The sequence below is a fragment of the Vanacampus margaritifer genome, chromosome 19 (genome assembly GCF_051991255.1).
Source record: "Vanacampus margaritifer isolate UIUO_Vmar chromosome 19, RoL_Vmar_1.0, whole genome shotgun sequence".
Classification (NCBI taxonomy): domain Eukaryota; kingdom Metazoa; phylum Chordata; class Actinopteri; order Syngnathiformes; family Syngnathidae; genus Vanacampus; species Vanacampus margaritifer.
Window position 1 is genome coordinate 5,217,470 of NC_135450.1, and position 27,305 is coordinate 5,244,774.

The 27,305-nt window shown below is 41.0% G+C and overlaps 2 protein-coding genes and 1 long non-coding RNA gene across 14 annotated transcripts in view; 2 read left to right on the top strand and 1 right to left on the bottom strand.

The window, feature by feature from the left end:
- The first annotated feature begins 19 nt into the window (after positions 1–19).
- LOC144039458 (uncharacterized) lies at positions 20–2,186 on the top strand. Of its 2 annotated transcripts, XR_013289458.1 has the most exons (4): positions 20–438; positions 745–790; positions 948–1,090; positions 1,181–1,213. It is a non-coding gene; the product is annotated as an uncharacterized LOC144039458 (long non-coding RNA). The 2 variants fall into 2 exon arrangements; XR_013289459.1 differs by lacking the exons at positions 948–1,090; positions 1,181–1,213 and adding an exon at positions 1,714–2,186.
- Positions 1,381–5,420, bottom strand: lft1 (lefty1). The gene is made up of 4 exons (XM_077552814.1): positions 4,180–5,420; positions 3,780–4,026; positions 3,433–3,675; positions 1,381–1,936 (listed from the first exon to the last, which is right to left on the bottom strand). The coding sequence occupies exons 1-4, from the start codon at positions 4,442–4,444 to the stop codon at positions 1,612–1,614; spliced, it is 1,080 nt and encodes a 359-aa protein (XP_077408940.1). The 5' UTR covers positions 4,445–5,420; the 3' UTR covers positions 1,381–1,611.
- Positions 5,421–10,896: 5,476 nt separating this feature from the next.
- Positions 10,897–27,305, top strand: part of cdc42bpab (CDC42 binding protein kinase alpha (DMPK-like) b) — a 73,623-nt gene continuing 57,214 nt past the window's right edge. For 4 of the 11 annotated variants that reach the window (XM_077552008.1, XM_077552007.1, XM_077552009.1 and 1 more), the window contains exon 1: positions 10,898–12,112. In XM_077552008.1, the coding sequence (XP_077408134.1) occupies positions 11,935–12,112 (178 nt within the window). In that variant the 5' untranslated portion in view covers positions 10,898–11,934. Of the gene's footprint in view, positions 12,113–27,305 lie in introns of all 11 variants that reach the window. The other 7 variants (XM_077552005.1, XM_077552006.1, XM_077552015.1 and 4 more) reach the window with 3 other exon arrangements.

Sequence of the window (27,305 nt, forward strand, 5' to 3'; positions counted from 1 at the left end):
TAAGACACCACCGTGCCCAGAGAAGATCAACCTATCAGAGACAAAAGGCGTTACCAACAAGGTGTCAATCATTTACCGTGCACCTGCACACACCTGCAACCAAGTAGGGTGGAATAAGAATTAAGTAGATTAATCCACCTCTTTTTATCCATCTCAGGGGGTTGCCATTTTGACATTACACCAAACATCACGGCGTTAGCAATGCGAGCTTGAGGGCACTTTGACGTCAACACCAGAAGGCGCGTAGACCATATTATTGCCAAGAACATTTTTTATTTCCCCTGTAAGAATCTTTGATTATTATTATTTTGTAATATCCAGCTCTGGGGGAGGGTACTCCATCCCTCATTTGCTAACAACTAGCCAAGGCCAACAAACAGAAGCAGAGTGAAAGGCAGTTGAAAGTAACATAGAATTAGCAAAATTCCTCCTAGACAGGTATGTTAACTATTTTTTTACTTAATTATACAGTCCAAAAAAATTAACTTGAAGTGGAAAAATCCATGTACTAATGGTAAGCAGCTTTTGCTAATGCTGACTTGTTTACAGTGTTAATGCTAGCTTAGTATTGCTAGCGCTGCTATTTTCTTGAAGCTGGACTAAATGTGTCCATATGTGACTATTTGCGAAACAGAAATATGTTTTTTTTTTCTTCTCATTAGTGTGTGCAGTTACATTTTGCCCATTGGGTATATTCATATTTAAATGTTGATTTCCTTCTTGTAACCTCCCAACTTTTGCCAGAGGGGTGAATCCACTTCCCTGGCAGACAGACCGTTCCGCATCTTTAGTAAGTGACCTCCCGGCTACGTTTACCTCCATCAGCAGCATATTAGATAATGACAAGACCCCCTACTCCAGTGGTGTCCAAACTCGGTCCTCGGGGGCCGGTAGTCCTGCAGGTTTTGGAGGTTTCCCTGCTCCAACGCACCTGTTTCAATCAACAGGATTGTTATCAGGCTTAGTAGAGCTTGCTGATGAGCTTCAGCTGTGTTGGAGGAGAGAAATATCCAAAACCTGCGGGACTACCGGCCCCCGAGGACCGAGTTTGGACACCACTGCCCTACTCAGACGGCAAACAATGTATTAGGTATGTTTGGCCCTGAAGCTAGCTGACGTCGACTCACGAGGACCACACTCTCTGTTCATGTGAATAGCCTGCATGTTTCTCTCTATGTAGCTTGTCCCCACTGGAAATAAAGCATTACAAGCAGCGTTGTCCAGGAGACTGTATGTAAACGCATGTGAATGTCGTCATGAATGTGAATCGAGAAGGTTGTAGCACAGTGCATGGGTGGTTAGCAAAGGGATGGACAACTGGTGGCCCGCTATGCTATTAACATGTCTACATCTTTTTTTCAGCTAAAAACGAAGTTGATGTTTTTTGTGAAACAAAATAGTTTATTTTTCCAACCATGAATTCATTCATTGAATGACCGCATGCAAATTCAAAATAAAAAATGATTTCAAACTGTACAAAATATACATAAAAAAGTGCTCTTGAGAGGAGTGTGAGGTAACTCCCGTGTGATTGTCCGTTTAAATAGGAAGTACTTGTTATAAGCCTTTAAATATACCAAGACTATTATAGCTGTTTCCATGAGGTTGACTTCACACTATGGACACATTGTCCATAGTGCATGCGCATCTCTCCACAATCATGTTGGGAAACTCCGCCACTTCGATCTCAGTGTAGTCGCCCTTCTTCACCAGGTACATGAGGGGCAAAGGAGCGCTCTCCGACACCGTGCACCTCCTTTCCCCGTAGCCGTAGTTACGTTTGGGCTGTCTACAGCTACCGGTGCACCTGAAGGCCTGGTAACCCGCCGGCTCGATGATCCAGAACTGCGTCCACGTGAGGGCGCGGAAGTCGATGAAGTACTGCTCCCTGCAACAGGTGCCCGTGCTTTGGTTGATGTCGCAGTCACCGCGAGAGCTGCAATACAAAAAGTAAGAGGCAGCTCGGTTAGATGACTGTTGTTCCTCTTGTCTTTGAATTTTGCCTGTTGGTGCCGCAAACGGGTCAGGAGTTTGTTAGCTACGCCCCTGTAATGTGTTTTTTGTTGTTGTGGTTGTTGGGGTGCTAAAAACAAACCAACCTATTATCTTATCATCAGAAACAGATTTAAAAGGGAAGGCACCCCCGAAATGTTCTTTACTGGATTTTTTTCTGATTAATATTGCGTTTGTGGAATGTGAGTTTAGCATCAAAATCCACCAATTTTTATCCATCTCAGGAGGCAGCCATTTTGCTACTTTCTGTTGACTTAAAATGACATCACAGTTGCTCAGGGGCCAGGGCTCAGGTAATGACCAATCACACCTCACCTATTTTTAAAGCTGAACCGTGATTGGTCATTGTAAACCCTGAGCAACTGTGATGTCATTTTGAGTCGACAGCTAGTGGCAAAATGGCCACCCACTGAGATAAAAACGGGTGGACTTTTGGTGCTTAACTCATATTCCACAAACACAATATTAATGAGAATACCATGTTTAGAAGAGTGGCTACAAGAAACATATTATTGTAAATCTACCACTGATATGCTAATGAAATTTATACATATTTGTATTTAAAATACTTCAAGGCCATGAAATTAAGCAATAAAAGGAAAATAGTAGGCTATGTACAGTAGTAAATGAGTCTTGCCTTAATGTGCCACGTGATGACATAATCTAGTCATTAATCATACACTGGCGCAGTAGTTAAGTCATAATTACAGGAAATATTGGTATGAAAAACACTTTTATAGGATATAAATATAAGTATGGCAGCAACTGAGCAGTAAATTGTGCTGCGTGATGGAGGACGCATTCTTACGCCGCTGTGCGAAGCATTTAATTGACCGCCGTTTGTAAACTAAAAAAAATATTTAGGCTAAATAAAAACATAAAAGTTGTATGCAAAACACTTCCGTGTCAAAAATAATAGCCTAATAATAATAAACAATCTACCGAAAAACGGTAGGTAGGCCTACAACTGACGACGTGTTAGGCTATTACTCCGCAAGTGCACTTGGGTCCCGTCAGAAATCTGTGTAGCCACAGTTATGCAGCATTTTATTTTATTATATAAAATAGAATTACGAATTATTTTATCAGCCACTCTAAAAAGCCTCTAACAAGCCCTCCTTTAGCACCGGGAGGGAGAGAAAACAAATCCACGAGCAGTGCCTGTTTACTCCGCGGATCAAACTAGTTCATTGCGCAAAACGTCTTGTGTTGACCTTGCCATTGCTTATTGATTTATACTAATTCAACTAGAACATGAGTAGTGACACGATGCACCCCCTGTTCCTAAGCAAAGGGTGCAAAAGGTGCCAGATAAACACCCCTCCCAACATAAAAAGGGAGGTGGGGGCCGACTGGGGGTTCGTGGGCTAATTGGCACATCACTACAATATCCTGTATATCAAAAGCTGGCGCCCTTACCCGTACTCTTCGAGGTTGAGTGTGTAGAGGACGAGCTCGGGTTTGCCCAAGGTGTTGTCAGTCTGCTCCTGGGTGGTAAAGCGCACACTTTTCGCCACCTCCGCCGCGTAGCTGCCAGGTCTCTCGCCCTCGATCCACACCTCCAGGTGCATGGGCGTCTTCTGTTGCTGAGTCTTCGACCAATAGTGCACGGCCTGGGTCACATCAAAGCTCTTCCAGCCCGTTTCGTGAATGGGGATCAACCTGTGAACGCGAGGCGATCGTTAATTAGATTTCCTGATCGCATTTGATATTTAATTAGGGCTCAAGATAACGAACAAATGCGCAGACTGAATTGAACATTTTACCGTGAGTCCACTAGCGAGGTACGGTTGGATCCGTCTGGGAGCTCCTGGACCCAGTAGATGCTGACTCGGGCGTTGCTGACGGACCGGTGGTTCTTCCGCTCTACCGCGAGGCGCTTGTGGTGCGACGCCCTCTGGTAGAGTTTGAGCTCCGCCATGGTCACCTCGCTGTTATCCGGGATCATTGCCTCCATGTCGAACACCATTCGATGCCGAGTGGTGTCAGAGTACACATATTCTCCGGAAATGTCTACCAAAAAAATAATTTATAAGAAATTAACATCAAGAATCGAGAAATGGAGACGTGCGTAAATTACGCGCCGCGATTACGCACTTAAAATTAATGGATTTCTATTCTATTCTAAACTTTCCATGCTAAAAGTTAAAAACGACAAATTCCTACCAGCATTGCCGGGAATTCCTCTCAAAATGCCGGCCAGGCTCGGCAGAGATCGGCGTCTCCTGCTGTGGTGCATCTTCAGCATCGACAAGTATTTGTTTCTGATGTGAGCCGGCACAACCAAATTCTCCAAATCCCTCTTGTGGATCTTCGGTACCTCGTCCAGGCCCAGTTTGCGCAGGAGCGCTTCCTTCATATCCTGATGCGTAAAAGCCTTGGTCAAGCCGAGGAGGACGGTACACAGGACGCAAACGCGGAGGAAATCCATGAGGAAGATCTTGGAATTAAAGTGTGATAAGCAGCCGCACAGTAGCAGGAGTCAAGCCAGAGATGGACAGTGGCCCCCCTTTTATATTGTCACGGCCCTCCCAGTCGTTCGCACTTTGTCGATGGGGGCAGGGAGCTTTATCAGAACAAAGGTGCGACAATGCAAGGCCCCATCCTATACAGGATATCTAAGTGGCCGTACTTCAAACAGCAACAATTAGACTCGAGTGCCATCACGATTGAGTGAGTGTAATTTCTCTCCTCTGTTGCATTTGATGTCAGTTTGTAGGAGTCTACAGGTAAATCAACTCATTTGGCCTTCACCTTCAAAACTGGTATAACCTTTTAGTATACAAAAAAAAAAAAAACTAACTGATTTGAATGAGAAAATCTATTTTGATTTAAAAGGTGTGAGTGCATCCAATCGAACTGAATTAAATTGGTCCTGTAATTAAAAATGTATCAAGATATGAATTGAATTGTCTTTTGTTGGGGAGCACTGTAGAAAGAAATACTACATTATAGTAAGTAGCCCGATGAAGTTCATTTTTAATGTAAATTACAAGTAACTCATTGCACACTCTAAAAACAACTGGGTTAAAAAATAACCCAACTATAGGTCAAAAATGGACCGATCCTCTACTTTGAGTCAAGAAATGTGTATTTTAGTGTAAAACAAGATCCTTTACTTGGGTCAAAAAATTGGATAATTTTGTATAAAACAACCCAGAAAGTTGGTCAAATTGACCCATAAAGTGGATCGGTCCATTTTTGACCCAATTGTTTTTAGTCAATCAAACCGTTCCTTTTAACGTACACCATCCCCGAATCATATCTCACCCCACGTATCAAGATGCATATTGGACCGTCTTTTATTGAAGAAAATACACACACGAGTACACATCTCTTGGGTAGTCACCGATACCAAGTACCGATACCACTAGTACTTTTGATACATCTATCCAGCCATCCATTTTCCAAACCACGTTTCACCCCCCCCCCCCCCCCCAAATAAGGACAAATAATTTTAAAGACCTATATATCCAAATACTGTATAGCATTTTTCCTGAAAATTGCATGAAATTAATGACAACTTTTTATTATTCTAATTTCTAGTTCCTGATAGAACAAGCAGATGTTTGGATATTGTCCTAGTTTTTTGCAAGGTCAATGATGGGGCCGTGGCTCATTTGTTTGACTATCCCATAGGCAGCATGGCTTAAATTCACACTCAGTTACATGAGTATGAATGGTTTTCTAGCTCTCCCGTATGTCCTATAACTGACCGGCGAGCAGTCCTAGGTGCAATCAGCTTTTCAGCCTAAGTCAGCATAAAACAGACGCAATCCTAATGAGGGCAAGTGCCACAGAATGGATGCTTGGTCTTATTACGTCTGCTCCAGATGTGCCCCAGACAGACATCTCTTGACCCTGTGAACCTGCAGTGCCCCCTCTTCACCATAGCACCCTTGTCTGTACACACACCCCAAACTCTGATGTGTACATTCCACCAGACGATGTCAGGCCTGGGACAGTCTGGCAGCAGTCTGTCACACACCCTGGCTGTCTGGAGAGCCGTTGTTTTGTTCAGCATTGAGCAAGCAGACAAAGATTGGGTATACAGCACACAGCGTTCAATTGAGGTTTTCCCCACAGGAGGAAATGCAAGGCAGCGTGGGAGGGGAGGGTTTTAGGATTAGATGTTTATTCCGAGCCCTGTCGCCCATTCTTGGTCCTCTCCCTGGCAGATTAAAATTATTAGCCAAACAGACAGTTAATCCAAGGGCCGGGGGGGCCGGCGAGGGATGTGGATTGGGGCAGGCTCTTCACAGGTTGGTGATTATCTGATTCCATTGCGAGGATTTGCCTTGCCTTTTTTGTCACACAAACATTACAAGAGGGCCGCTCTCACTGGCTGCCCACAAGGCCCTGCCTGTGATTGTGTATTGGCTTCTGTTTGCTTAGAGATGTCAGACAGACTGAAGAAGCACACAGGAAGAGCAAATGACAGATGACTGCCAGGCCTGCAGCATCTGAGCGGGCAGGAGTAGGATCTTCATACTTCCTTCCTGGCACATGCTTCACGCAGATCCCAAATGGAAAGAACATGTTTAATGTCCAAAAAGTGCAAAGGCATTTGTGAGCACTAATGTTTACTATAATGGAGTTCTTTATGACACTTTATAACTTATTGGGTTCCATTGTGTCACCCACCACAGGGCATAAAACACTTTTTGGTGTTGTAGTATTATTATTCCATTGAAGAAAGCATATGAAAACTAGCATACTTTCAATATTTCTTTAGCAATTAATATTGTATACAAATAGCAGAAATGTCAGCTATAGCATCTGACTTATTCACTAAATTCAAATCAGCCTGGCTTTTCATTAATTAATTTATTTTTAAAAATGCACACACAAAAATTAAATAAATTTTTTTAGACCATCACCACTACAAATACTCAACTCTTGAGTAGTCACCGATTCCGATACCCGTAGTATTTTTGATTCATAAAATTTCCCCCAATAAACAATGACAAATAATTTTAGAGAACGACCTTTATGTCACAATATATAATTTTTCCTTAAAACTGCATGAAATTAATGTCATTTTTCTAATCTTCTCATTTCTAATTTTTAATTCTGATGATAAAACACACAAAAAAGGTGGGTATCGTCTTCCATTGCAAGTAACGATACCTTGAAATAAGGCTGGGTATTGGCCTGATACTATAGAATTAAATTGCACAATAGTTATTCAAACCTGATTTTAGATGTTTATCAAGAGTTTACTGAACCATCTATGAATGCATTTTAAAGTGGTACCCCAATATACATTACGCTGCGAATATCCTGATTTTTGTGCACACATGGCTGATTGCGCAAGGGTGTGTCCTCAAACATATGTCTGCAGGGATGACAGTGTGGTGGCAGAAAGTGCTTGGACCATGTCTAAATAGCGGAGCAGCTAATCGTACATATATTTTGTGAATGTAATATCCTTATTAATCTAGTTATGAAATAATAACAAGGGTATATTAAAATGACTATAATGATAATTTATAGTGAGGGTGACATATGTGAACCGTATGGCCCCTCCCGCCCTTCCCTTCCCCTATCTAAAATGTGGGGCCTAAAGTGCTCAATCAGGTTGTCTGGAGTGCAGTCAAGAGCCAGTCTAAGTGCCTATACACTAAAATACATTTGTCCTCTCTCTAATCACTACAAGCCCTAATTCGGCAAATGAAGATGTCCTTTTGTGTGATGTTTCTCAGTCTTCCTTCCTTCCCATGTCAATCAGAGACATGTTGCCTTTAGTTCAAAGCCACATCTCAACTGCTAGGTGCCATTTCTTTTCAATCAAAGGCCACTGAACTCCCACAATCAACAATGGAGGTGTTAATTAACATGCAACATTTGCATTCAAAAGACGTTCAATTTATAGGTCGTTCCCCTTCCATTTGTGCGACTACAGATTACTTTTGCAGGCCTCCAAAACATGCTGACTGTGAAAGAATGGATGCTTCTTTTTTTTTTATTGAAATAAACCGTGTCAGGGGGCATATCAGAAGGAAGGGGCTTTGGTTTTGCAAATGATATGTACGCACTCTCATTTAAAAACATCCCCCTCGGAGCGAAGGCGGAGCAGCTCCGCATAGTCAATATTGAACTTGTTGTTGGTGGTCAGTGCAAATTCGTCATTATTATTCACATGCTCCCCGAGCTATCTGAACGTCAAATATTTGACGAATCGCTCGTTTGCACCATAATGGGCCCCCGAGGGACAGCAGACGTCCAAGACGATCCATCGGCGGAGTCTGCAATCCAAACAACTGCTCAATAATCATCGATCAGTCTATCACAGGTGGAAAGCGCCAGACCAGACTAGACCTATGAACAATTATTGCTCAATGACCCAGTCAAGTACACGAGCGTCTAATTGCATTTCAGCATGGCTCTACTCAACTAATCCCACGCGGCACAGTAGATCTAGACAAATAGGATCAGACATGATTAGATAGGACTAGCATTAATTTTTGCATTAACTTTTAATTAATTGAACGCTTTGGTAGCCAAGATTTTTTTTTTATTACAGAAAATCACAAATTATATGCAGTAAACGGGGCATAAAGTGCAATAATACAGTACTGTATTTCAAAAGTAATTATTCCGTAATGTGCACCAGGGGGCGCCATTGTCACGTAACTATATCTATCTATCTATCTATCGCTCTATTTATCCATCTATCACAAATGAATATTGAAAAAGGCAGGAGTAAAAAAAAAAAAGTCCATAATTTGCATTGTATTTAATAATCCTGATGATTACATAAGTGCAAGAATGAAATATCTGCACATTAAAAATGTGTTTTGTAATCATCATGTAGTAAGATATAGTGTGATACATGGTGGTATCAGATGTCAGGATAAAGATACTTAGAGCCACCTAGTGGCATCCTTTGTTATTTTCCTGAGGTGAAAAAGAGGAAGGTGTCTTGTTGATTCTATTTGTTAGAGTGGCACCTGGCAATTAAATGGATCAAGCATCTATTAGAGTGGGGGCCTCTGTAAATTTGGTCGATAAACAATAAACTCCTGTGCAACAATCCAAATGGCCGATTGTTGCCTAAATCATTAATTTCCAAAAAATGCAGCAGCGAGACGAGGCATGAAAAGGTCACATTTTTATATTGCACTTATTAAAACAAAGTGACATGGTGCTTTAGAAAAAAAACTGACAATATAAACATTGTAAATAACAGAGAAATAAATAAGTAGATATCTGGTGATGGAAGAATATAAGCTAAAATGCAATAATAAAAAAAGCATTAAAAGATGAATCAATTCACTGTCAGTTGCCAGCTACCAGTTAGCCATTCATTGTTTGTTACTCACTGTTTACTCTGAATGTGGTTGGTTAATTTTGAACACAGCCATATTCCCTGTTATAAGAGGCAATAAATATGGTTGTAGTTACAATACTGATAACGTGGGTGCACACTTCCTTATTTTTATTTCGTAATTTTAATTCATTTGAACTGCCACGAATCAGTACCAGCTCCTCCCAAAAAAAAAAAAAAATTCTGTTTCGTGCTTGGTTTAGATTAGTGTGAGTGTCTGGGTGTAAGCTGTGGCCTACATTAGCTCCTTAAAAGTCATTTTGTATTTGTGTTTTGACTGTGTTCCTCTTTCAAGAGGTCCACCAGTAAAGTCTACTGGTAATAATAATAATAAATGACTGGAGTTGTCATGCAATACACACTTTTATACACTGTCATTATGTCTTCTTAACTACCACGCAGAGATAGTATGCTTTCAATTAAACTTGATCACAATCTATTTCAAAACACAAATCTTGCATGCCAAGTTGCCCCGTGTAATGTGTATGAGATTGCATAACCACTGTCCTCTTTGTGCCCCTCTTGATAGTCCAAAGTAGGAAAGCCAGACTTGTGTGAAACATAAGCGTGTGTAATTTGGACCTGCGCACATTCAGAAACACAAGGCCCCATTCTTGATCTCACTCCACCCCCAGCCCCTACGATGGAGCACACTCTAATCAATGTTGCGTGTTAATCATTAATCGATGTACTTTGAGCTGTGATAAGCGTCTCACTTCAAAAGCATACTGTGTGATAAATCAGCGTAACAGAGATAAAAAGTCATGTTGAACTCCATTTGTGTTTAAAAAATGATGAGCAAATATTAATTTTGGCCTCCCTTTGCTTATAAAGATTCATGTGATTTTAAGCTTTGAGTATTAATAATTATCTAAGTGGGTTCAAAGAAAGGATGGACAAACATTGTGCAAATGATTTCTTTCCGATTGGCATGTGATTAAGCTAAATTGAGCCTTTTAAATCATAAACGATAAGCGTGATTGCAATGCAATAGATTCATGTTGTTTTATTGTACAGTACTGTTATTGGCACAGCACTTGTAAAAACAAAATACAATGCACCCCTTGCTATGCACCACGCCACCAGCAGCCTGACAGACAGCCCGCAGTTTCCATTCACATTTTTTGACATCCCCCAGCATCACCCTTCCCCACCCCTCCCTCTTTTCCGCACAGCAGATGCTGCGATGGGCGCCATGACGGTGATCTGGGATTTTGCCTGCAGAAGCAACCAAAGATGCTATGAGACGAGGAAGAGTGGCTGTAAATCAACACCAAGATGGCGGAGAAGCCCGTTCTACGCATGCGCGGTAGCTTCAACGGATATAAGCTCCTCCACCTGTATTTTTTTTGTAGCACTTAAAACTAAAATTTGTAACGTGTGCTGTAAGCGTTTACGTTGAGTATCTTGGGGTGATATGTTAACTTATTTCCTTGTTGGTATTTATTTACACACAAGCGTTGCTTACCATAATGCAACGCGAGGCTACCACAAGGCCGGTTGAATTTGTCATCTGAACGTTTGAACGTCTCTGGTAGCGGGTAGCTCCGCTGTTTGAAGGCAGCAAAGAGGCGACGGACCGGCGGGGGAGGCCGAGGCAGCAGGCGAAGCAAAGGCGAGGAGGACAAGAGGACAAGAGGACAAGAGGGAGTTGAGGCTGCGTCCCGTGTTTGGAAACAGCCGGACCAGACTTCTGCGTTCCCCTTGACGTGAGACGGACTCCCGTGTAACCTTCAAAAAAAAAAAAACAGAAGACCCCCCCCTCATTTTGACGGCCAACTTCTTTTGAACTCTTTTAACAACCGTCGTGTCGAAGTGGGCTGGAACTAAGGAGACGTATTAGTTTGACACACACTGGGATTTAAAGAACATATCTGGCAGCACTGACTTGCGACAACAAGAGGATATTTTGTGGTGCAAACTACGAATACTATTTGAAAGGGTCCGACTTGGGTTACGTGTGACAGGCGCAGTGAGCACATGACACGGGAACCCTTTGAAGTGAATTGTAATGATGACATTTAGCAGTAAATCGAAGTAACGTTAACATCGCTAGCTTGCGAGCTAGTTGGCTAAGGTAGCAGGCTGCTAACTAAGCCTGTGTCGCCCTTTGCATTCCCGGAGCAGAGGAGGGGCAGTGGGGCTTTTGTAGCATTGCGGCTCTGTCTTGCATTTTTCAAAGCAGGAATGGAGAATCCCAAATGCGTGTCACATCTACTCAGAGGGAAGTGTTAAACCGCAGCGACAGGACCGTTTTCCATTTTTGTTAAATCAAGGAGCAGTGTCCAAACCAACCGGCCTGGGGGAGCCAGGCTATGTTATTGGGACTACTCTACTTTTCTCTTGTGCCCTGCGGCGACCAGGAATGTTAACATGGGGAGCTGCTACTCCCCATTTCCACCCAAAATGTGGATCTCGAAGCAAAGATCATGAGTAAATACAGCGACTTCCCCGCAGCTGAAAGTTTGTGATTTGTTATTTTCGGAACATATTCAAGGTGAAAAAACTTCTTCTTTTTTTTCTACTGGCCCTTTTGAGCCCACCTTTTTCATATTTTCACTCATCATTCACCCCAACTGGACTGTACAAACATGTCGGGAGAGGTGCGTTTGAAGAAGCTGGAGAAGCTGATTTTGGACGGGCCCACCGAGTCCAATGGCCAGTGTCTTAGTGTGGAAGCCCTTCTGGACGTCCTGGTGTGTCTCTACGACGAGTGCAACAATTCTCCACTCCGAAGGGAGAAGAATATCCTGGAGTTTTTGGATTGGGGTAAGACAGTAGGACAGTCTTTTACTACTATTTATTCCTGATTGGCCTTGTTTGGCCTGTGCAGCCAGCCTCATTGTTGTTCTTTTTTGGTAAGACGATAGGCTAATATTGTTGGCTGTGCACTGGCCCTCCCTTCCACATCACATTCCTTTTATAGTAGTCGTGGGGCTCAGTTGGCTTGCTCTTTTCCTTAACACTAACCCTCCCTTAAAAACATAACCCCGTAAAAACTACAAGCTGTCATACTAACTAACTGCATCAGGCTTAATTTTCTTTTCTGCACTTTTATTTTGAATTAATGTCCAGGTTTTGAAGGAATGGAAATTAATAACAAAATAATCAAATCATTTAGTTGCAGCCCTAGTATCTTGCACTCAAGGGAGATGACATTTTACATGAATAACATCATATTATGGCAATAAGTTGTAATTTTAATAGAAACGTTTTATTTTACAAGATTGAAGCCACAGTTATTCCTCACGTTTAATAATTACATTTATATGTTAGCTGTCCATGACCAAAACTGACGCAGAGTCATTTAATATGCAAGCTAACGGTCAGCCAGCTCTACACTCTCATTCACATTTGCCTATGGCATTCACAGGCCAGGCTCCCCCTCTTAAAGCCATACACAATCAATGTTACAGATACTACAGTAGAATCTGAGGCGGCTCACCCTGAGAGGACAAAAATGTCCATCTCACATGCACAGTGTTACTGTGATCTATCAATGACATAATCTGTAGATTTGCTACAATGTCACGTCACTTTAACTTCCTCTTTAGTACCACATGAATAAACTTTTTGTTTGCAGTTACAAACATTTGTTGTGCTACAGTTTTTTTTCCATGGTTGCACACTAATTCATGTTGCGTGGCATCTCCTTTCCAAGTTCTTGTGAGTTTATATCCAGGAAAGGTGTTTTCAGTGTAAAGCTTTCCAGTTTTGTAGCTTTTCCACTCTTCTCGTACAAAATTAGGGGGTGGGGGGTGTCAGGGGGAAATCACGTGAAACACGGGGGACCACACACGCGCACTGGTTAGTGTAGAAGAGCTATTTGTGTGTGTGCGCCTGTGTGACATCGGGAGTTTGGTTTGTGCATGAAGCAGGAATGTGAACAACTCACCTTTTTTAGCTAGCTGCCGGAGCATGCCTGCCCTGCCCTGCATGTCTGGGAAAGCCCTGGAAGCAGCAACAACTATGTGCCTTCACAGGAGGGAATGTGGATTAATGATACACCAGACAGTGAAAGTAAACATCTAATGGAAAAAAAAAAACCCAGTTGGTTTTGGTGATAACTGCCCCCCCCCCCAGTTCATTTGTAATCAGTTTTTAAAAGACAAGACAGATGTGATAATTATAGTAGACATGATGGTAGTTAATTGGTCAAATGGTGGTTCATTTTGGTTGTGGTTTTTCAATTTTGTCTACCCCACCCATCACCATCTGTACCACCTGTTGTAGGCCTATTCTAAAAATTGATCTCTGTGGTTTGGTAAAACTAGGGATGTGGTGGCCTGCTTAGTGTGAGAAAGAAAAGTTAATTTCTTGTTTTGCCCAACATATACTATGTATTTATATATACATATACTATTTCTTCTTCTTTCTTCATTATACTCCTATTGTTTCCGCCAATGCGCCATATTTTGCCCCAGTTGTTATTCTGTGTTGATCTACCACAGCAAAACTTTTATATGCAACTGCTCTCACCAAACACGTGTACCCACAATATGTAATGAGAGGTGCCAAGTGGTGACATTTCTTTGTGTTGATACTAGGAACTCTGGTTTTACTACACGTCCACAGTACATACAGAGACTTTTTAATCTGAATCATTCTGAACAACTTGCTACCATTGATTTGGTTACAATACAAGTCCTTATACCACAGCTGACATGGCTCTTATCCAGATGTCAGGCTGCTAAAGTAGTATCAGTGTCGTAATTAGTGATGCACGATATGAAAAATTTCAACCAATACCGATAATTTCCTGCTTTGTATGGTCGATAGTACCGATAACCGATAAATTAATCTTTTTATATTTAATATAGTATACTATTTATTAGGGGTGTGCCAAAAAATAGATTCTCATAAGAATCACGATTCTCATTTAGTACGATTCAGAATCGATTTTAAATGTCCCCAAATCAATTTTATTTATATTATTTTATACTGTCTTCCCTTTGTTTGTGTGATTCTTTATTGGGAGCGCTGTTCATGTTGTACCTGATTCGGCCACTTAGGGACAGTGTGGTTCCATGCGGTCTGATACACTGTTAAATTGTAGCCACATTAGAGAGTAGAAGGAAAAAGTCACGATCAAGTTATTCCAATAAAAGTTGTATTTTTGCAGCGTGGAGCCGTTCCTTTGAGTGATCAAAGTGCCGCGAGTAGAGCGCTAATTAGCATTAGCGAGTCAGACTGGAGTAGATCATTACGGTTGCTTGAACATCTATAAATTGAAGCAAAAATCAGTCAATCAAATCATTTTGAAGCAAAAATTGCTATAAAACCGATTCTGAATCGAATCGTGAGACGTTTAAGATTCCTACCCCTACTATTCATATAGTCTGCCATTTGTGTGTCCATGAATGGAAAATATGATATTTTAGTAGCTCTGACTATAACGCAAACAAATTTGTTACTTTCAAAATGTTTATTTATTTTCATTCCATATCATACAAATATTTGCGCTCATTTGCCGTTAAAAAATAACGTTCGCAAAAACACTCACAGGCCCAACATTTACCATATGAAATGGCTAACAAATAATCACTCAAAATTTGAAAATTAATACAGAACTACAACTTGTTTATCTGAAAAAACAAAACATTCCTGTATGTATGCATTAGGAATGCATTTATTCTACCATCAGTACAATAGTGCATGAGGATGAGGTAGGTGAATGGAAGGTAAAAGTATATGCATTGGCATTTGTCAACCATAACTCCAAAAAAATCTAAATGAAATAGACAAAAGTGCTTACAGGTTTATATAATAGCTGGTATTGGAGAAACCCTTGTAGGTGGGTGGCGGGTTATGTAGTTTCCCATGGTCTGGAAGGGCCATGAAGGCAACATAGATTAAAAAAAAATATATATATATATTTAATAAACTACGCATTAGCGTGTTGTGGCTTGGTTACGGCCGACAGTAACTGTGGCATTAAAGAGTTGTTGTTAGTTCACTGCTTGGCTTGATTATTTCACAAACGCTACACTATTAATGCTTTGACTGCACTGGGCATAGTAGAGATTTTGCTGAAAATGTAAAAGTTCAAAATAAAATGACTTATGACACGCATCCTATGTATGTAGTATTGGGGCATCCTTCAAAATGTGGTGGTTGATTTTTGATGGTTTGATCACTGGCCATTGAGGACTTGGTAGTACATATTTAAATATTTGATATCTTGAACACAATTTAAAATGAATTCTTTCCTCAGCTTTATTGGTGGCTCACGTGGTCAAAAGTCCAGCACACCTGTAATAAAAATTACAAGCACTGTATTTGTTTTATAGCCTCCAATTTCTGCTTTCCCACTACAAAACAAATGTCACAGTGGTAGCCTATTAAAAGCAGGCTACATCTGATAGATGGCGTAAACACACTTTAATCCTACATGCTGTAAAATGGTTCAAGATGGTCTGTGTGAAACCCAATAACGCTCAAGTTTTAGACTGAGCTGCCTTTTTTCAGCCAACTTAAAAATGTACAGCCAAAGTCAGGCTCCCGCAGAAAGGCCCCACATTCAAACCACAGTCATCGGGCATGTGCACCTTTTTATGATACATCAAGAAGGTGCCACAGTATTCTTTCTTTTGCAGCCCGCAAAAATGAACGAGCCACAGAAGAAGGCAAACATTTAAATTGGGTGTGCTTTTCTTCTTGTTTGATGACCTCATTCCACCTGAAATGGAGACCCCTGCATGACCCGAAGCCACGGGGGAAATGAACATGGGAAAGTACACTGTATCCCGATTCCTTGTGTTTACTTCAGCAGTCAAAGTGTGCAGAGCTGACTTCTCTAGTCCAGCCTCGTGCTCCTTCCCTTTCACTCCGAGCGCGGTTTGTGAAGATTGTCTTGAATTTATGCACCATTTACCATTTTAATCTTTATCGAAATACAGTGACTAGCAACGCATTATAGATGGTCATATCTACAAAATGAGTTTACATAGCACCCCTCTAACCGCCAAGGTATTCATTAAAGTACATCGTGTTGCCTCATGCACCCGAGTTTCATAGAAGGAAAATGGCCGCATTATTCCTGCAGTATGGAGGAGGCTGCCTGACCTTTTCTCAGTCTCGCGTCAGTGTGAGCCCGCATTGGCCAGCTGTTGAGCTGTAGCTGATGCATGTGCATGCGTGCTCCACCTTGCAGGGCTCTCATTGGCTGCATGCCCCGGAAGCACACACTTAGCTGTGTGTATGCACTCAGATATACAGACGCACACTTGTTGTTTTGTCTTGCAGCTCTAAAATTCCATAACCATTCCAACTAAAGTTTGGTTCTCGGGAGTAGGTGTTGTTACACACGGTTTAAATTCAACGTCAAGCCCCTTTGGTTCCACCTCATCCAGAACAAAAAGCTGTGTATGTGAGGCTATCCTCTCAGCCCCCTGGCATCTTGTACTTTCTGCCTATTACTCTCCCACCAGCAAGCATGTGATTAGACCACTTTGAAGCCAATTCAGTAGTTGTGGATGAAAAACAGGGTTTATCACATATTTAGAGGCTCAATGAATTGGATTTCTCAGTTGAAGGATTAAGATTACGGGATCTGTAGTACTACAATGAACTTGGTACTGGGCCTGAAAATTTAATAGATGCAGCCTCCGAACAGGACATCCTCACAACCTCTCAGGCTCTTCTGACGTTTCCTGTCTGGCTGTCCGGCGGTGACGGTGGGCACAGTGAACAGGAAGAAAGCACAAGAAGTCAGTGAGCTAGTTGGGACTAAATGTCTGCATGATGTCATTCAAGGAAGTGAGACAGCTGTATCACATTGTGTCATTGTGTGCTCACTTGTGTCCAGCATTGTGGTGGTGTTGACAAGCAGTTGAAGTCATTAAAATGGTCATTTCCTTGTCAGTGAATCCATTGCCAGTATAAAAAGATTTATATTCTCTCTTACAAACATGAAATAGAGTTTCTCTCAGATATTAAGTGATGCCTATCCAGGAAGCAAATGTTATGGTGGCTAAATTTTCCAAATTTAAAACTGGGATGTGAAAATTTAGCTGAAAATCTAATACTGTATACAATAAATGTGTACAAATTTAATTTCTACTTGCTTTTTGTTAAGGGGTTGTTATTTAGCTAATGCTATTTGCTGTCTTGGGTGAAAGTTCAACAGCGCCAGAAAAATCAATGCACTCATTACCCAACCTTTTTTTGCTCGGTTCTGGCAGCTATTGGAACCTGACTTTGTAGTTTACCTCGTGCTGGTCGCGCATTGGAGACATGCCACCAGAAAGGCTCAGTTTGCGTTGGCTCTGACTAGCGACCACAGCAGTAGAACTACGTTTCCAATGATTCTTAGACACGGAAGCAGGAAGTAGTTCAAGTTCCAGTATGATGAAAACATGCCTGCTATCGATTAGATACGAATGAGATCGCAAACGTGAATTTGGAAGTAAAGAAGAAGGAATTTAACTGTTAAATTCCCTTCTAATGGGTTTATCGTCTGAATCGCATGAAATCTGTGTGATTGACATACACATGGCAAAAAAAAAAACGACACCGGGACAGGACCTGTGTAGTATCGACTAAACAATGCGGTTAGCGAAATTAAAACCACTATGGTATTTATAAAAAAAGAAAAGAAAAAAAGAATGAATCAGTGATTTGGTTGTTAATTTCCCCCTTTACTCATCAAATAGGGCCCAGCCCTAATGAGGCTGTGCTTTTTCAGCCATTCACTCAATTTGTTTGAATGTTTTGTTGGCAGGGACATGCTTACTGTTAATTGTGATGGCTCATTAGAATGTGGCAGGGGCTGGTTTGACTTCCTTTCTGTGACTCAAAGGAAACACTGCAGCTCACAGGTCATTAGCCAGCCCCACAGGACCCCCAGGACCTGACCGCAAATGGCATCTACCCCTCCATGCTTCCCCTTTCCTCTTCCCCTGCCCATCCCCTCATCCCACCATCTTGCTTTTAATCTATTCGTTCCTTGTGGGTTTGGCTGACCCCTGCTGAACTGGCTGTGTACCATGAATGTCATCATGAACGTTCTTTCTTTGTTACTTTTAGACATCGTACCGTTATCAGTGAGGTTAGTTTCTTATTGTATCTTTTTTTTTAGGATGCATGCACATTAATTGGAAGTTTCCACATGGTGCAGCAATTGATATGTAACAATGAAAATCTGATTTAACATGTTCACGTGCTTAAATCTCTGTGAGATTGCAGCAAAACTGGATATTGGTACTCTTTTCACACACCGACACAGACTCCCTCAGCCAGATAATTAAGATATGTGACAAGAAATGTGTTGGACATTGACAATTAAGTTCACACAGCAAAGTAGGAGGAGTCAGTCCTGTGTGTTAAACTGCACCCCACTGCTGCAGCATTGGGACATTCCCTTAACCACGGTGGCCATCCTGCTTGAGTAATACTGAGGTTATCCTCATGTAAATCAGTGGGCAGAAAAGTGAGTCCAGGCTAACTCAACAATTTTCAAAAAAGTTTTTTTGTTTGTTTATTTACTGTTTTTTTGGTTGTTGCTGCCCAACTGGGATAAAGTTACAGTATATAAAAATTTGTCACTGGGACCTGCTGTGCAACTCTAGGCTTAAATGTTTTTCTCTTCCTCCTGCATCGTTTTAAAAATGCATTTCTAACGGACTTCCATAGTTTAATATAAAGCACACGCCTCATACCTCCATAACCACAAGTTTAGTCGTAATTACTCGATTGGCAGGTATTAGCTTGATTTTATTTGTCATACCACTACTATTATCAACAGTGTCATTAGGTTGTGTTTCTACAGGTTCAACTGGAATAAGCATAGGAAAAGCTTGACTCCTGGGAAATTACTCAACACTTAGTTGTGCCATGTAAACACTTGTCATTCAGGAAAAATGTCTGCAAGAAATGACTTTTCAGCTTGGAACACCAATTAGCAAGCTTAGCTCCAAACTTGTGACACAACAAGTCAATGCTGCAGACGGGGAAACATCTTGAATGCCTTCTTCAGAGTTTCCCGTTGTTAATGGGCAACGTTTTGGACTCCTGCCTACCATGTCCATCCATGCGGGATCAAAGGAATCCACAGCTAGCTTGCAAAGAGCAAAAAACATTCACATAGTTTTGTCTCTTCCCATTTGGTTGGAGAGGAAGTGTAAGACGGGAAATGAAAGCATTTCAGTACTGGTCTTAGGAAAACTGATTTAGAATCAGTATACATTATTGTTGTCTGAACATTTTGCACCCAAATTATTTTTTGAATAAATGAAACCTAAATGTTTGTTGGGTTTATTAGATTAAAATTGATTAAAATCGTAATCGTCCTGAACTGATTTTATTTTCTGGCCATATCGCCCAGCCCTAGGATGTTCAGATCTACCTTTTTCACCACCGATCTATTGGGTTTATTATCTGCCGATACCGATCCGCACCACTCCCAATCGCAATCTTGTGGTGCGAGGCTAGACACACTTATGTTCATTGGTGAGTCCATAGAGAATTACCCCTTCACCTGTGTTACAGTGGAAGGACGTTAATGGGAAGATGAAATTAGGGCTAATTATGACAGCAAGAGGATGGCTGCATTTCTAGCAGTTTCATTTTTACAGCTACTGTCAGCACACTTCACTGAACTGTCCAATTCCCAAAAAGTTGGGACACTATACAAATTGTGAATAAAAACTGAATGCAATTATGTGGAAGTGCCAGATTTTAATATTTTATTCAGAATAGAACAGAGAACAGGTCAAAAGTTTAAACTGAGAAAATGTATAATTTTAAGGGGAAACGATGTTGATTTTAAATTCCATTGTGTCAACAAATCTAAAAAAAAAAGTTGGGACAAGACCATTTTTATCACTATGAGGCATCACCTCTTCTTACAACAGTCTGCAAATGTCTGGGGATCGAGGAGACAAGTTTCTCAAGTTTAAAAATAGGAACGCTGTCCCATTCTTGTCTAACACGCGTCTCTCTAACTGTTCAACTGTCTTGGGCTTTCTTTGTTGCACCTTCGCCTTTATGATGCGCCAAATGTGCTCTAGAAGTGAAAGAAGTGGACTGCAGGCTGGCCATTTCAATACCCGAATCCTTTTCCTACGCAGGCATGATGTTGTAATTGGTGCTGCATGTGGTCTGGCATTATCGTGTAGAGAAATGCAAGATCTTCTCTGAAAGTGATGATGCCTGGATGGGAGCATATGTTGTTCTCAAATCGGAATATACCTTTGTGCATTGACGATGCCTTTCCAGATGTGGAAGCTGCCCATGCCACACGCACTCAACCCTATACCATCACAGATGCAGGCTTATAAACTGAGTGCTGATAACAATTTGGGTTGTCCTTGTCCCCTTTAGTCAGTTTGATATAGCGCCCCCGTTTTCCACAAAGAACTTCCAATCGTGATTGGTCTGACCACAAAACAGGTTTCCACTTTGCCACACTCCATTTTAAATAACCCCTGGCCCGGAGAAACGCCTGCGCTTCTTGGTCTGCTTTAGAAATGGCTTCTTTTTTGTACTGTCGAGTTTCATCTGTCAGCGGCGGCTGGCACGGTGGGTTGTGTTCACCCACAATGTTTTCTGAAAGTATTGCTGAGCCCTTTCTGTGATTTCCCTTACAGTAAGCATTCCTGTTTGCGGTGCAGTGCCGTTTAAGGGCCCGAAGATCATGGGCATCCAGTATGACCCTTACACACAAAGATTGTTCCAGATTCTCTGAATCTTTGGAGGATGTTATGCACTGTAGATGACCTTTTTGCAAAACTTTCGCTGGTAAACACCTTTCTGATATTTCTCCACTATCTTTCTGCGCAACATTGGAGGAATTGGTGATTCTCTGCCCATCTTCGCTTCTGAGAGACACTGCCACTCCGAGAAGATCTTTTTATACTCCAATCAAGTTGCCAATGGACCTCCTTAGTGGTAACTGGTCTTCCAGCAGTTTTTTTTATAAGTGCAATTGACTTTTCCAGCCTCTTATTGCTACCTGTCCCAACTTTTTTGAGATTTGTTGGCACCATGAAATTTACAATCAACACGTTTTTCTCTTAAAATTATACATTTTCTCGGTTTAAACTTTTGACCTGTCATCTATATTCTATTCTGCACTTCAACATAATTACATTTAGTTTTTATTCACAATTTGTATAGTGTCCCAACTTTTTTGGAATTGGGTTTGTAAATTGGAGAATTACATGTTGTGGCAACACAATTTATGTCGTCAGCCTCAAAAAATGGAAACACAAGACTTAGGAAGGTTTGCTTGATTTGGGCAGAACTGTGATAAATTGAACTAAACTGAAGCCTACTGTTCGCTGGAAATATGGCTATACAGTAGTGGCTTTCTGCTCAGTTGCTGCTAACCAATTGGTGCTTTCGGTTAAAAATAAATAAATCAGTTACTCAGTCCTTTGTCTCGATTCTGGGGCAACGGAACTGTCTGCCCTGTGTAGTGAGCAATTGGACCAGTAGTGTATGCCCATGATAAAATTTATATGGAAAGAGGATTAAAAACAATGCAATACATTTGAAGTTTTGGAGCAAACTTCCTCTACTCACTTAAATCTAAGGATTAGAGAATCAAAGGCTTCTTGGGATTCAGCCACAGACTCAATTTGGCTTCCACAGTAGATCCATTTTAAACCATGTGTACACACTATTATATCTCCAAACTAATCTTTTTTTAGTCATGATAATCCTTTAATATGGGAGAAGGTTTTCTAGAGGTAGCGTAAAAATTTAAGTTGCAATACGTCCTCTGTTTTTTTGCGGCCGTAAAAAGATCAGCATGGGAGTTCGACTGCTGGTCAACCCTCCACTGTCTCGAACCCAGGACGAAACCTATTTGGGGCTCTTAAAACCAGAGCCCTCCATAGCCTTGTCACAGAACAGGTTCATAAATAACATGATTTTCTCTGGCCTCTGGTTTCTCCTCCTCCAGCTTGGCTTCTCTTTCCTGTGTCAGGATGTTTATCTGTCAGCAGAGAAACAGGCTCAAAACCCCAGCTATGGTTGGATGGGGGGATGCCAAAGAATCCAATCAAGATCTGCTTGTCTCTGCTTCACAGCTGTGGGCATGTACTTACTAGTGGAGAAATACTTTTTTTTTTTTTTTTCAGTTTAGAAGCCTTATGACTTGCAGTTGTTTAGATTTTTGTTGTCCAGAACTCTAGATAAGGTTTACTCAAACTAAAGATTGCGGTAAAATTTCTATATAGCCTATTAGCCACCTATGTGAAATTGCATGTATGGCATATTTTGGTAAGATTATTTTGGAAGAACAAAAATTCTAATATGGGTCTTGGGCTGAAATGTTTTGGCAAACCCTTCTAATGATTAACATTTGTTTGCATCTGTTTGTCTGTTAGCTACAAGTGTTAGCTTCAGTCTAAAGCCTGGTTTACACGGCAAGATTTTAAAATTGTCGGCCGACTTTCAAACGTTGAGACACACCACACTTGAAGGGGAAAAAAATCACGGGAATAACAGTTTTGAACACACCGTGTGTGGTGTGCAGCCACACTGCACAATCAACACACCACACACGAGCCGAGTTCATTCATAAATGTGACGGGAAGTCTCGCAAAACCTCTCGAGATTAAACATGACTTCAGAGTCAACAAACATGCAGGACCAGTCGCGATGCTTCCTGGTTTTGAGCAGAAATAGCGGCATAAAAAGAAAAGGCGTTGTTTAAAGGAGGGTAAATGAGCGGCAGCGCGGGTTCGCGTCCCACCCGGAGACCACGTTGTGTAGTATTTGTGTGCGTGTATAAAAAATAAAATAAAAAAAGGAGTGTAATAGGACAAGCACGGACTTTCTGCTGCATGATGACTGTTTTGATTTTGGGTTCCCCACCGGCTTCCTCACCGGCACGCTTTTTGATTGGCTGCACATCACTGTCAATCGGCTGTGCGGTGGTTTATCCTCGGGGCACACAGCACACTGAGCGAAGTTGGGCCAAAACATTCCAACATGTTGAATATCCCCGATTTCATGTCGGAGGTCCTTCCAGCGTTGATATCCTGCCGTGTGTGGTGTCACACGGCAGAATAATCTGTTAAGATTATTGTTTGTGTCATGTCCTTCCGATTGTCGGGAGGGGAAATTCGGGGCCACAATCAGGCCAATTCTCCTGCCGTGTGAACCAGGCTTTAGATGGTAACTCACTGCATGGCATTACTGTACCAGTTAGCCCAGGTACCATGATCAGACAACATGTTGTATTGTCTCTATTCACATTCCTGAGCATTACTGCTTTGCACCAAACAAGGACTATAATGCTTTATATTGCAATTTATGTTCTTTTATTGGCTCAGTTGTTTTCTCCCTAACTCCACTGTTGTCGTCATCATTAGTGTCAGATTCAGTACCTCTTGGTTCACTCATACTTATAACTAAAAGAGAGAGAGACCACTTCCTTTTGGCAACACAGTATGCTGCTGTTTGCTGAGCTTTTGCGTTGTCCTCTGATCAGGCCCTTTATTTGACTTAGCCAGGGCTGGGCAATTATTCGAAATTTGTGATTTTGATTTTGGCATTTCAAAATCATAAAAACTAGGGGTGTCAGGCTATTAAATTTTTTGATCGGAATTAACCGCCTGACTTCAATAGTTAACTCACGATTAATCACAAATTTTATATCTGTTCTAAATGTACAATAACATTTTTTTTTCAAGTTTCATACTCTCGTCAAAAATGGATTTTTTTTTAAACTGATAGTAATATGGCTGCGTCTTTTAGTCATTGATACCGTAATTTTATAATAATTCATAAAATTTAGTTAAAATTTAAAAGATGAACTGTATTGTAAGAAACAAATGTGACATTGATATGTGTTGAGGTAATTTTTCTGCAACTCGATGGCATATTTGCAGTTGTAAGACGGTGACAGCTCGGTAAATTTTTCGTCTTTCTTTCTAATCTTTAACATTAAGTAATTTGTGAAATTCTGCACATTTTTAAAATTGCAAAATACAACTTGACCCCAGTCTCCACAAAGATATGCATTATTATTAACTTTATTACTGCTAAATTTTGACGTGGACGTGTCTGCTGCGTTGCACCTGGAATTGCCACAGTACAGGCTTTCTAAGTAAGGGGCAGTCATTAATCGCGTGTTAAAAAAAATTAGTGACCTTAAAGGAACTTTAAATTAATTCACAAATAACGCACTAATTTGACACCCCTAATAAAAACATGATAATCGTGAATAACCCCCCGATTAATTTGCAGAAGCATGTGATGCATATTTATGGAATCCCTGCCCTCTTGGAGCGTGGTGTAAGCTGTTAAATTATGCCTTAGTTGGAGTTTACTGTTAAACTAAAGATACAGCAAATATAAATGCACACATTGTATATTTAAAGTCCTACTGTAGCAACACATAGACATAGATAATACAACATTACTCACAGGCATATATTCTAACGGCCCTTTTAAAAAGAAGCTGCATTAATAAAGCTCAAGCCAACTTTCTTCTGCCCTTCTTATTGTGGGTGCATTGCATGCACGGCACCCCACTGCCCCTAAGAGACCAAAACGTGTACAGCAGGAAAAGCTCAGAAAAATTTCGTCAGTTTTTAATTGTTATTATTTTATTATATTCTTATTTTACTTTGTTACTAATACATTTTCTGCTTTATCCTTTCACGTTATACTGTATGTCGAGTTGAGCTTTGATACTTGAATAAATAGTAAGTTTTGGAATGAAAGAATAATCATGTTTTTTTTTTTAATCATTATTTCATTATCAATCAGAATTAATGGTGAGTATTTGTTTCTCATAATGCCCTAATTTTGCCAGAATTTAACATAATTTATTGGTTTTACATAGTCAGTTTTGGATTACGTACCTCTACTATGGATACAATCCTGTTGCTTCTTGGAATTTATTTTGTCCTTTTCCTGCTTAACGCTGATTCATTATCAGTTGCTGAGAAAATCCTGAGAGTCCTGACTAGTGCTTATGTCTTCATACATTCACTCTATTATATAATTAACTCATTAAGGCCGGCAGCGCATTACTGCGTTTCTACCACTAGCGCCTCTAGCGCTCTTCTACCATTAAAGCGGGGAGAGCTGCGTCGTCATTTTGTTTTGACCAATTCTTGGTCCCTTAGCAAAATGAAATGCATCACAATATACATGAAAGGGTGACGTGGGACTCATAGCATGTCTTGGAATTTTATTCGAGCATTCATGGCTGACGTAGATTTGCGGGAGTATTGAAATAAATGACAGCGATTGACGACGTTGCGGGAGGAATTTTAAACGGTGTAACCAGTCGATAGAGAGATATTAAGAAATAAGTTTTTTTAACAGAATGGACGATGAATAATTACCACTCGATCCCCCAAGGTTAATAAAACTGCGCTCCCGTGTTGAAGGTAAATATACCCGCAGATGCGACACAGTTGTTGATTTAAAAAATATATATATATATATATATATATATTGAAGGTTTACAATAATAAACTTAGTTTTTTGTGAATGCCAAAGGTGTAAGCTCTGAAATGTTCTTGGAATTATGTTTCTATGTGCTTCAGGAACGTAGATCATTTATTTAGTAGGCATGGACAATATTGTTGAATTTCCAGGAAAACTTCAGGTTTTTGGGGGTGATTCTAAAGTCACCCATCAGTTTTAGAGGTATGTTTTGGCAGGCGCTTTAGGCCTTAATGGTTAAGCAAAATAGCTTACTGATGCAAGTGTGTAACCTGGTTTTGTATTGCGGTTCTGCAAGAGGTAAAGGTTGTAAACCGCTGGATGTGGTGCTTTATATCTTTCTGTGTTTGCTGCGCATCTCCCGGCTGCTTTGAGCAGAGGGCTCAGTTGTGTGTGTAAAAAGCGCTGACTCAGTCCGCAGCCCCCAATGCTGGACTGCTTGTGGAATTTGGAGCTGAGGTGCAATGTTCGGGAGCACAGCAGCTGTTTGGAAGGGGCCAGATCGACCTCTTTGTCAACCAGTACCCCACTCGCCCCTCCTTTCTCATTCTGTGTGTCTTTCTGTCTGTCTGCCTCTACCCTCATTGTGGATTTCACTGTGGTGGTCAATGACGGTCAATCGGCTTCCATTCACTGGTGCATTCTTTAAATACTGCGCTCCAGCTATTGCTGAATTGTTATAATCGAGCATCTCCTGTTTTAGATTAATTCTCTTGCCTATTTCCTGTTTGTCATCTCCTCATGCCGCCCTCTGCCCTCTTGTCTCGTGCTCCTATCCCTCCCTCCCACGCTGTTATATCCCAGTTTTGCCTAGTGACTGCCAAGTATGTCCCTGGGTTTGCCTGTGTGGGCCATGCACCAGTTAGACAGCACGTGCTATCATGTTTTTTTTTTAACGTGTGCATATAAATCCAATTAGCGTGTGAAAGACTCGTGCATGAATTCTCGCCAGTTACAGTCAACTGACCCTGCAGGTGTCCTGACTGCGCAGAGATGAGCTGCATTCCTAATATAGTTTGTTTGCTATGTTTACACACATGTGGTTTGATTCATTTTCATGCATTTTGATGCAGATTGAACAAGGCAGATATTTGTTCCGTTTGTTCAGGACTACCAACATTCTAAAATTACTGATGCTGTAGCCTGTGAGTTTGCACAAGGTCTAAGTCCTAAAATGGCAGGTTAAGACCACGCCATATCAGCAATACCAAAAGGAACACATAGATTGTCATGATGCTTACTTGTTATGCTTTGCTTGGGTGTTAACAGTTGTGGTCCTTGATTGGTGGGTGTACCGGACAAGCATGTCTTTTGTCTCAGTGAATGCATCTGTCAGATTTGTTTTTTTTTATCTTACAAGAAATTATTATACGTTTCTCACAATGTTTTTTAATTGTATAAGTCAGTGGTTGTATTTTGAGACCAGTTAGCCACTATATGGACAAAGCTCTGTTATTCTGGGATAATCAAAATTAAGTATTGGCAAGGGACATGCTGTCCTTAATGTAGTTTCTCTTTATAACTAAACATGATTAAACAGACACTGAGG

Excerpts from the sequence above, each read along its gene's own strand:
- lft1 (XM_077552814.1), bottom strand. The coding sequence starts at position 4,444 with ATGGATTTCCTCCGCGTTTGCGTCCTGTGTACCGTCCTCCTCGGCTTG. Across the intron at positions 4,027-4,179 it reads AGGAATTCCCGGCAATGCTG|ACATTTCCGGAGAATATGTG; the intron begins GTAGGAATTTGT and ends TTTTTTTGGTAG. Across the intron at positions 1,937-3,432 it reads CTCAACCTCGAAGAGTACGG|CTCTCGCGGTGACTGCGACA; the intron begins GTAAGGGCGCCA and ends TTTGTATTGCAG.